The 11185-nt window shown below is 61.4% G+C and overlaps 1 protein-coding gene across 1 annotated transcript; it reads right to left on the reverse strand.

Moving 5' to 3' along the window:
- Positions 1–3122: 3122 nt before the first annotated feature.
- Positions 3123–10879, reverse strand: ATP4B (ATPase H+/K+ transporting subunit beta). The gene is made up of 7 exons (XM_069467491.1): positions 10765–10879; positions 7953–8081; positions 6991–7104; positions 6663–6862; positions 5739–5795; positions 3799–3900; positions 3123–3284 (listed from the first exon to the last, which is right to left on the reverse strand). The coding sequence occupies exons 1-7, from the start codon at positions 10874–10876 to the stop codon at positions 3123–3125; spliced, it is 876 nt and encodes a 291-aa protein (XP_069323592.1). The 5' UTR covers positions 10877–10879.
- Positions 10880–11185: the final 306 nt, after the last annotated feature.

Here is an 11185-nt window from a genome sequence, read left to right on the forward strand (position 1 = left end):
TCCTGGCCCAAGGCCAGACACAGGCTGGTGCGATGGAACCGCCAGCCCAGGGGAAGCCCTGGCACGTGTGGTCGGATGATTTTCACCAGGGGTGCCGAGACTTAGCGGGGAGGGGCAGCCCTTTCCACGGACGGTGCTGGGAAAACAGCCAGCAAAGGACTCTCGCCTAACACCAAATGCAAAACTAAACTGAAAATCAAAGATATAAATGTTAGACCTAGAACTATAAAACTTATACGAAAACATACAGCAAAATCTTCATGATACTGAATTTGGCAATGACTTTTTTTGGGCGGAGATATGACACCGAACACATAAGCAACAAAAGAAAACAGACAATGCGGATTTCACGACAATTAAAAATTTTTGTGTATTGACAACAAAACTTCCACCCACAGAGTGGGAGGAAACGTCTATAAGCCTTAGATCTGAGAGGGGATTAATACTCCGGGTATATGGAGAACTCTTAGAATTTGACAACAAAACCCGATGTCAAAATGGGCAAGGACTCGAATAGACATTTTCCCAAAGATCTTTTAATACAAACGGCTGGTAAGAATTTGGAAAGGTGCGCAGATCACTGGCTATCGGGAACCGCCGAGCCGAACCACACGACGGGAAACGGGCGTTCGCGAGGGCGTGGAAGGTGACGCGAACCGAGGGGTCACCACGTGACCCGACAGTTCCGCTTCCGTGCGTGCCCGGAAGCTGCGTCCGTGCGCCGCGTTCGCAGCCCGGGACGCGGGGACGCACGAGTGAGCGCGGCGCAGGGAGACGGAGCGCGCGAGTCCGCTCGTGAGGCGCAGGTGAGGCGCAGGTGGCCCCTGGGTAGCCGGTCCCCGCGGACGCACGACCGACAGGTCGGGGCCGGGGCGGGCGTGAGCGTTTCACGGGGACAGTCTGAGTCTGGGCAGGGGAGAAAGTTCTGGAGACGGGCGGTGGCGAGGGCCGCACGGCAGAGTAGCGTGCTCAGAGCCTCTGAACTGCGCCGTGGCACGGCGGTGACGGGGAGTTCTGTTAGGTGCGTTTTGCCACAGTAGCAGCAGTGGGGACAGTGAGGCGGGGAGAGCCGAGTGTTTCCTCCGCGGCTGTTCCAGTAAGGGACGGCAGTTTTAGAGGAGTCGGCTGTTTGGCAGAAGAGGTGGAACTGAGTCCTTTTCCCGATCTTGTGTTACTTGAGTACCTGCAGGGTCGCAGGTGACACTGCGGCAGAGTCCCCACGCTCTGTGTGGCACGTGTGTGCGGCACCGCCTGTTCCGGGGAGCCCTCCTCCCAGCTCTGTGCCTGCCCCGGCCTTTGGGGGAGCCCCCCTGCCGGGAGCTCTGTGCCTACCCCCCTGCCTGGGGTCGAAGGTCAGGGCAGTGGATTCTGAAGGGTTAGGGTTAGGTGGGGCGGCAGCGCTGAATCCCAGCAGCAAGGGAGGGGGGGCGTGGGGCGTTGGCGGGATGCCTGGTGGGGGCTCGGGTGGGCTGCAGGTGTGGGAGGTTGGAGGTCTGGTGGGATGTCCGACTGTCCCCATCGCTTTGCCGCCACTTCTGTAGTGTGACCTCTGACCTGTGATGTGACAGATGTTTCTGAGGCTGCCCAGGTGTCCCTCGGGGCGCACATGGCTGAGAACCGCATCGTGGGCCTCCCCTCCCCCTTCCCTAGGACCCTCCCTCGCCCGGCTTCCTGCACCCCGTGGGTGGACACCGCGCCGCCCTTCTCGGCTCGCTGCGGAGGACGCTCTCGGAGGACTCCCCAGAGCACAGTGAAACGGGAACTTCGAGGGTCTTTGGCACTTAGCCCGAGCCTCCTTCCCCTCCGTATCTCCCACCCGTGCCGGCGCTCAGGGCAGGCAGGACCGGCCCCTGGACCCGCAGAGTCCAACCCGGACGGTGCAGCCCGAGGAGGACGTGTGGCACCGAAGCCCGTCCCGCCTGGCACGTCCCCGGAGCTGAGGCAGCGCCTGCCATTGGCTTTCCCGGCCCGGCCACGCGTCCCCAGCTCCCGAGCGAGGACGTCACGTCTGTGTGCAGGCCCTCCCAAGTGTCCCCGCACAGACGCCTGCGGGGCATGTGTGCGGTGCAGAAGGTCCTGGCGTGTGACGGCAGTGCGCACGGCTGACACGCGGCGGGGCTGCCCCCACGCGAGTGAGGAACGTCTGGGACCGTGGCGTCCGTCCCACGGCTGCCCGGTACAGACGGTGGCTGACTTGGCCTCACAGAGTCCTCACGGGGCCCCCCCTTCCCCAGAGGCTGTTCTCTGTTGACCGTCTGTGTTTGTCGCGGTCGGCAGGTGTTGGTGCACCAGGCGCTGTGCTGGGCTCTGCCGCCCTGACTCGGGCCCTGGGACGTGGGGCCTCGCCGGGGCTTGGGAGGTGAGCCCGGACTGCCCGGACTGTCACCGAGAGCATTTTGGTTTTTTTGAAAGGGGCTAGAGCTGCAAACTTAACGTTCCGTATCTGGAAGACAGATGTGTCCTCACTTGGAGAAAAACTAGTGTCTGTTTTTAGTTTTAAATTCTGTCAGGCCAGTGGCATCCTCGCCCCTCCACCTGGGGGACTGACTGTTCTCAGGTGACAACCCCAAGCCACGGGGTGCCCGTAACTTCCCTGACTTGCTTGAAACTGTGAAAGGGGGTTTTAAAGAAGGAAGTGTTTGAATTTTAGTTTTCTCCCATGTCAGTAAAGACAGGACTCATGTAGAATAAGAGTAACTTTAACGTGTTTATTGTTACTAAATACAACTCAGGAGCTGCATTTTCAAAGCCAGGATCCAGCACGTGCGTCCTCACAGGCTGTGTCCCCTCAGGGCACTGACAGTGCTGGCGTCACGTGGGTCGTAGTTCACACTGAACGTGGAGAGATTCAGCAAGACAGTGGTGTCCACACAGGAGAAGGTGAATTTCGTGGTCTTGTTGGTTGGGCAGTTCCTGCCCCGGGTCACCTTGTCACCCCAGCATCTGCCATAGCTGCAGGTTCTGTCTGGACACGGGGAGGGCTTGATGAGCAAGAGCTGGTAGCGAGGGGTGCGTGCCTGACGCGGACCGCGGCATCGTCCTTCCAGAACATTTCCAGGACGACTGGGCGGGCCGCTGGGGGCGCGGGGAGCCATCCTGTGGGTCCCAGCACGTCCGAACTCTCACTTCTGGATCTTGAGTTTGAACTCCACTTTCCCTTCGTACGGGTCGTGCGGATTGTCGAAGGTCACGTGCTCTGCGATGATCTTGCACACGATGGTGACCTCCGTGTTCTTGGGGACATTGAGAAACTTCGCGGCGACCAGCGGGTTGGTGTAGTGGGGCTGAAGGGGCAGTGTGGGAAGGAGGGACGTTTCAGAATCTCCCCACGTCAAGCAAAGAAGCCAGACGGGGGAGATGGGCTGTGTGCTCCGTCTCCAGCTAAGCCCCGGAACTCGCGAGAAAACAAGGTGTGTTTGCACCGGGGGATCGGCCCGGAGGGGCAGATGGTACCGAGTGTAGATTCAACTTCAAACCGTATTTGGTGAAGATTAATATAAAGGTAAGACAGAAAAGCGGGTGGTGTGGAGGAAAGGCTCTGAGGTGGACATGCAGTTGTGTGAAAGGATCTCGGAAGCCCTTGGAAGGTAAAAGGGTTAGATTTGATGTTCGTACGTTGCACAAGAGAGATGTGTTTGCAGGCAGTTACAGGAACCCAGGTTTGGGAAACACCCAGATCATTAGCCGGTCAGGACTGGCTGTGTCAGGCCTCTGTCTCGTTTTTATAGATAAAACGTTTGTTGCTTTCCTTTTGCTGAATGAGAGACGGTTCGGGGCGGCAGCCGGGGATGAACCTACCTGCGCCTTCTTCCCGTAGTAGGGGAAGTAGTGCAGGCTGAAGGTGCCGTTGGGCGGGGAGTACTCGACCTGCAGCGGCTCCGCGTCCTTGGGGGGCGCGTCCTGGGCAGGGGAGACAGGAGTCAGGTGGGAGCTGGTGTGGGGCCCATGGTCTAGGCTTGCATGTGTGTGCATGTGTGTGTGTGCCTCTGTGTGCAACTGCATGCCTGTGCATGTGTGTGCATGCATGTGTGTGCCTGTGTGTACATGTGTGTGCATTCATCTGCGTGCCTATGTATGCATCTGCATGCCTGTGTGTACCTGTGTGCGTGTGTGCACATGTGTGTGCGTGTGCATGCATGTGTGCATGTGTGTGCATGCACTAGATAGGTGGTCACGTGACACCTTCTTGCATAATCGGCATAAACTAGATTTTAGAATCAGTACTGAGACCCATTAGGGATGTAATTTGTTCATGTGCAGAACACCTGGCGGCTTCTCAACCTTATTAACCTTTGAAGCCTGGTGGGGCAGCGTGGGTGGGTGAAGCTTGCTCTTCGCATGCAGGGCGAAAAGCAGATAAACCGCACGTACCGGTTGGCCAGAACTGGTTAAAAGTCTGTGTGACTCTCTGGGGTAAGTAGCGACGTGTTTTCATGAGATTTGTGTCCTTTCATTATCAGAATCTGGGAAGTATCCAATGGGTAGCTTACGCTTATCAAAGAATAGATGAAGGATACTTTGGTGTCTGTTAAAATCTCAAGTCAGCTACATGTGGCTGAAATAAGTGAGAAAAAAAAGGAAACCAAAGCAACCCCCGAAGCCCACACAGAGAATGGGGCTGGGGGAAGGGCTGTTTCTCGCTGTCGGAGGGGCCAGGGAGCCGCCGTACGGAGCCTTTGGTTTGGGTGTGATGGCGAAAACAAACCTCAGAAAATATTTAGTGAAAACAAATTTAGTTTTTTAAAATGTCCTTAAAAGTATCGTCTGGGCGTGGTGGTGGCGCCTGTAGTCCCAGCTGCTCCGGAGGCTGAGGCAGGAGGATCCCTTGAGCCCAGGAGTTGGAGGCTGCAGTGCGCTGTGATGACACCACTGCACTCCAGCCTGGGTGACAGAGTGAGACCCTGTCCCTAAAAAAATTTTTTTAAAAGTACTTTTGAAAAAAACTGGAATTGTTTATAGCAGCACAATTCACAATTGCAAAGATGTGGAATCAACCCAAGTGCCCATCAGTACATGAGTGGATTAATAAAATGTGGTACTTGTATACCATGGAGTTCTACTCAGCCACAGAAAACAATGGTGATCTAGCACCTCTTGTATTATCCTGGATGGAGCTGGAGCCCATTCTAGTAAGCTAAGTATCACAAGCATGGAGAAACAAGCACCACATGTGCTCACCATCAGATTGCTATTAACTGTCTAACACTTATGTGCACATACAGCAGTGACCTTCATCGTGTCAGGAGGCGGGGGCTGGGGGAGGTGCGGTGTGCACCGTCTGGGGGATGGGCACACTTGAAGCTGTGACTTGGGTGGGGCGAGGGTAATATATGTAACCAAATGTATAACCACCTTAATGTTCTGATATGTATATAAAAAACCAGAAAAAAAACAAAACAAAATAAGCTGTAACTAACCCAAGGTTAGTGCCAACTCTCAGCAATCCATGTACTAAAACATAATTAAACAATTGTAGCTGTTGGTGATCTGGAATATTTTTGTAAAGAAGAAAAGAAAAAACCAAAAATATTAACAAAAACAAAACAGTGCAGTAGTACGTAGGTTTATCCAGATGCCACCGAGTGTTTCGAGTGTGTTAGTGACACACTATCCCAATGCCCTCTGAAGCCGAGCAGTAACCCACAGGCTGGCGACCACGTTCGCAGGGACTCGGGGGGCCGGGGGGGCTGTTCCCACAGCCCTGGCGTCCCGCCTGCGCCCCCGCGCACGGTACTCACCAGGAAGGTGCAGTCCACTCTGGGGGTCGAGCCGTTGCTGGGGAGGAAGTTGACTATCTGGAAGGGAAAGGCCTCATGTGCCCTCCTGCGTGGGGGGCCTGGCTCGCCCCCCGGCATTTCCTGTGTCTGGGTGGTGGCTCCCCCTGAGCTGGGCCGTGTGGGCCTGGCCCCACTGCCCCGTCCAGGCTGTGGCGGGCGCTGAACTGCGAAGCTCGCCCTGCCCCAGGTCTTCCGCCTGCCTCTCCCGGCCCCACCCCAGGCCCTGGCCGTGCCGGCCCGGTGCCATGTCCTCACACCCCTACCTGTGTCTCCAGCCAGCCCCTCCTGTGCCCTGAGAGGGCTCCCTCACCAGAGCCTCCCTGTAGGGCCCTGCTGAGCCCCGGGCTGACCACGGGGCCGGGACGCAAGCTGCACTGCAGCCTCTTAACGGTGGGAGCACAGCGCAGAGGGCGAGCCCACCGGTGGGCTCCTGGAGGGGGCACCCGAGTCCCTTGCCTGGCCAGAGCCAGGCCCACCAGGCCGTGCTGGACGTCTCCTGCCCTGCACCCGGTGCGGCCAGACCGGCTGGGCCCTCCCTGTTTGCTCACAGCGGTGGTGCCGGGCCTGCCCTGGACACAGCCTGGGCCCAGATGGGAAGCCCCTTCCCGGGCCTGGTGTCCCGGTCACCCTGCAGGGCCAGTCTGGCCTCCCACAGCTGGTGTCCACATGCCGACCGGGTGGTCGGCCTGAGCGGACGGCCCTGAGCTTGTATTAGGAGCCAAACATGGCGGGTGTGTGCTTGGCCAGGGGAGCGTAGGGGGGACAGCCCTGAGGGCTGGGGTCCGGCCATCCACCCGGGCAAGCCCTAGACAGGACGCCACGGGCCTCGCCATGGGTGGTGGCGTGTCTGGACCGCGTCTCCACAAGAGACCCCTCGATACCCACCCTGTTCATTTTAATAATAAAGCACGGCTTTCCTTCTTCAAAGCCGAAGTCAGGGTCCACCAGGCCGGAGCAGTTGTGCAGCATGTCTGCCGTGAACTTGCAGGAGAACTTGGTGTGGTTGGGAGCCCTGAAGCCCTCCTGGAAGAAGTACTGCTCCGAGGTGCAGTTGATGTTGTCCTCTTGGGCCGTCGGAGAGTAACCTGCCGGGCAGACACCGCTGCCAGCCGCGCCCTGGCCCACGGCGGCCCCCAGGACAGTAGGAGGCCTCAGGCCCGAGCGTGATTTTCTTGGGAAACGAACAGTCGCAGCTGAGGCGCCCACCGCGTACCTGCTAGGAAGGCGTGGAGCGTGCGCGTGAGGCCGGCCCAGCTGCTGTTGTCAGAGACGTTGTAGGAAACCTCCAGGCCTTTCTCCCCGTAAACGTCTGGCCTTAAGGTCACCCCTAGAGAGAGGACGTCACGCTCTGGATGTGGCTTCTGCACACACCTGCTCTCACCCAAGTCACTTGCTCTGCAGCGGCTGCGGTCCAGGTCCCCGGCTCCCTCAGGCCCGGCACTGAGCAGTGGCTCGGGAGGAAGGACCCCCAAGCACCCCCAAAGATGCACGGCCCCCAGGACCCCTGCCCGCTGGCTGGACAGCGGCACAGTCAGAATGAAGCCCGGGGGATGCTGGACGCCCAATGCTGTCTGCGAGTCCCCTGGGCTCCGGCTGGGCTGTCCACCGTGTGGCCACGGGGCTCCCGGCACCACTCTGAAGGGTGACGACCAAGCCAGAGTCTGAAACGGTTTCTGGATGAAAATGTGTTGGACCCACATTAAAAATCTTCCCTGGTTTGGGCTGAGCCCAAGGGCAGTCTGACAGCAGGAACCAGAACGTGCCCGCAGAGGCTTCAGTGACAGCCAGTGGTCCTGCCACGCAGCTGCCTGATGCTCCGCCCCCCAGTGCCAAGGGCAGACTGCGTGTGTGTGCGTGTGCTTGTGTGCACTCACGTGTGTGCGTGTGCACAGACCGGCTGCGCTCTCCTCGCCCCGCCCCGGCTCGCCCCGCCCCGGCTGCTTCCTGCGAACGGTTCCGGCACGGCCTTCCGCAGAGGCCCTGTGCACGTACAAGCGCAGGAAGCGAGTGAGCGCAGGGACTTTCAGTCTCTGAAACAAAATCCTGCTGTTTTAATGACTAAAACTAAAGCCAGAGTCAGACCTAGCCTGGGGGCATCTTCTCCTTCTCAGGGCTCTGTCCCGCCGCGCACCTTCCGCCCCGCTGGCGCTTACCTGGCGCTTACCTGGCGCTTACCTGGCGACTTGAGCTGGTCCTGGTAGTCGGGCGTGTAGGGGTCGATGGTGGACATCAGCACGTAGATGCACAGGGCGAAGAGCCCGGTCATCACCACGTAGAAGGCCACGTAGTAGAGGCTGATCCACACTGCGGAGGGCGGCGCGGTGGTGTGAGTCTGGCACAGCGCGAGCGCCCACCCACCACACCCACGCACTCAAGTGTGCGAGTCGTGGTGTTTACCACGACTGTGCTGTGCCCGTCACCTCCACCTGGTTCCAGAACATTCTCATCCCCGAATGGAAACCGGCCCCCAGGAGCAGAGACTCCCCTCCCCCGCCTGGCAGCCGCGGGCCACATTCTGTCTGTGGTCTGCGTTCCGGGCGTTCCGCACGGGGGTCCGGCGGCCTCTGCCCGCGACGCTGCCGTCAGCACCGCAGGTGAGGACCCTCTGAGGGGGAGTGCTGCTCCCCACACGACAGGAAGGGAAACTGAGGCAGAGAAGCAAAGCCGGCCCCAGCAGGTGCCCGGGCCCCCGAGGCCACTCTGTCCTCGAAGCGTCTCAGGTTTCTGTCCCCAAGGCCCCGCCGGGCGTGGTGACGGGGGCCGCGGGCTGCCTGCCTGCCCTGTGTGCTGGGAGGGCAGGGGGACGGGCAGGTTCTCTCCAGGCCCTGGTGCTGCTCGGGGAGGACCACGTGGGACCACGGTCCCCTGTGAGGGCCACTCCTGGGCCCCCGGCCACTGCCTGGGTTCCGTCTCATTTGTAAAGCGGCTTATGTTGGTCAAAGCAGCCGTTTCTAGGGAGAAACCACCACGAAGATGATGGTTTTGTGCCTTCCTCCTCTCTGTGCGCGTCAGTCTGGTGACCCCACGCAGCCCACGGCGGGGCCAAACTGCCTGGAGACAGGGAGGCGCGGTGTCCCCTGGACGCCACCCTCCTTCCAGCCACGCCGTGGGCAGGCCTGAGTCGGGCCCGAACCCGGGGGTCTCCGGTGTGGTGACTGCCACGGCGCCAGCGCCACGTCCCGCCCGGACGAGTTCACTCAACTCTGGATCGTGGCTCGCTGGCACGGGGTCCCCAAGCTGGCAGCAAGGGGCCAGTGGAGGGGGTCCTGCCCCCGTGACCAAGCCCACAGGCCTCTGCCTCAGGGTCCCGGCAGGTCACCGCCGACCTGGCTTCTGTGTCACCTGCCGCCTGCCAGGGACCCGGTCTCCGCCCTGTGTCCACACCGTGCTGGGCTCGGCGCAGGGGGGTGGTGCCGTCGGTGGTGGCCGCGCCGGGCCCCACGCCCAGGGCTGTGCGGAGAGTGTGGCAGCCCCACACGGAGGGCGCACCCCCACCGCACGGGGGAGGAAACTGAGGCCAAGAGGCTGGGGTGGCCCCGGCCCGGCCACCTGTTGGCTTCGGGGAAGGAGCTGGGAAGAGGGGCGACCCCCACCGCACGGCCCCACCCCCCCGCCTGGAAGTGGGGTGTGCGGACCGGCCCGTGGCCGTGGCGGGAGAGGTGGGCACATGGGGGAGGTGATGAGCCGAGGAGGAGCCCCCAGGGCTGGGGCACAATGACATTTGTGTTCCCAAAGTGTGTTCCATGGAACCCTGATGCCAGGTGTGTTGACAGGTACAGTTGGTGACACTGGCTCGAGCATGTGTCCCCCGTTCCCTGCGGGCCCGTCAGCGTTTTCAGCGTTTTCGCCAGGCGGCCAGTGCGGAGCGCACAGCAGCGCGGTCCCGGCGAGTCCGTCCCCAGCCCGTCCCCAGCCCTCGCGGCCGCGGGAGGAGCCGCCGCCGGCTCCCTCAGCCGTGCTCATTCTCTTGAACTGCGCTGTCCTCGGCCGGTGGCTGTCTCACCCAAACACGGCGGCCACGTGCGCCAGTTGGGCAGTGAGGCTGTTCCAGAAAGTTCTGTGGCCTTGCACCCACCAAGTCACAGGGGGCAGCGGCCCCTGCCCGGCTCCTGCCCTCGGCCCGGGTCCGTCCCGCTGCAGGCTGGCCAGGGCCGTCCTTCCTTACTGTCCGTTTTCTCCTGAATCCTGTCACAGTCGGTACCTGTCAGGCGGCGTCAGTGACTAAGGGACGTGCAGGTCATCACGCTTCGAGATGGCTGGACACAGCCTCGCACCGGGTCCTCGCGGGCGGGCGGGGCCGAGGCAGCTGCGCAAGAGCCCAGCCTCTCCTGGGGCTGGTGGCCCCTCCCCCCAGCGGGGGCCGCGGCCACGGCAACGCGGTCGCCAGGCTGCGAGGGTCCTGCGAGGTGTTCACAGGCGCCGCTTGTTCCTGGAGCCCTGCCTCGCGAGGGCCCTTCCTGAGGGGTGTGGGCAGCCCCGATGTCCCCAGGACGGTCCTGCTGCTGCGGTGGCCTCATCGCGCCCTCTCCAGGGACCAGGGCCCAGGCGAAGGCGCCTCCGCGCAGCCGGGAGTCCCGGGGTGCAGAGGAGGCCACCTGGCAGGGTGGTGCGCGGCTAGATGACCTGGTCAGACTCGTCCGTGCGCCCCGGGCTACTTATCAAAGAGCCACCGTCATCTCCTTTAAGATTCTCTTAAAAAGTATTAGTTTTATCAACATTAATTTTAAAGCATTAGCTTTAAAAATGCTGCCCTCAATCGTGCCGCTGAGACTCGGGCCAGCCTGCCATGTTCCCACCCTCTTGGTGCCGGGGCTGACCCGGGCGGGGCCCCCTGGGACCCTCATTTCCCGCTGGGCCAGGGGGCCTGGCTGGAGTCTGTCCACGCGGGTCTGGGCAGCGCCTGGGGGCTGCGTGGGGCCCTCCCGCCCCGCCCCCGCCCTCCTGGGCGCAGCGTCCTCAGGGCAGCTGCCCGGCCGCGGGCACTCACCCCAGCGGGACAGGGTCCGGCCCAGCATCTGCCCGGTGTCGGGGTTCCAGCAGTAGTGCCGGAACTCCTCCATGCGCTGGGCACACGTCTTCTTCTCCTGCAGCGCGGCCATCGTGCTCCGGCTCCGCACGCGCTGGGGCGAGAGACCCGCCCTGGGCTTTATAGTTTCCTCCCTCAGGTCACGGGCATCTCGGTGGCGGCCCCGGAAAGCCCCGAAGCCGCGTTATCGCCCTCCCATCTCCTGTCCAAACGCGGGCCCGCCCGGCTGGCGCGGGCGGCTCGAGCCCGTCACGCTGCTCTTGGGACGCCCTTGGCCGGCAGCTTTATCTGCTCTGTGCTTCCCCGTGTGGGCAGCAGGCGTGGCCTGTCCTCTGTCCTTCAGGAGGTGGAAGAGGTGTGCGGGTCGGAGGTCAGAGTGGAA

The sequence above is a fragment of the Eulemur rufifrons genome, chromosome 4, assembly GCF_041146395.1.
Source record: "Eulemur rufifrons isolate Redbay chromosome 4, OSU_ERuf_1, whole genome shotgun sequence".
In the NCBI taxonomy this organism is placed as follows: domain Eukaryota; kingdom Metazoa; phylum Chordata; class Mammalia; order Primates; family Lemuridae; genus Eulemur; species Eulemur rufifrons.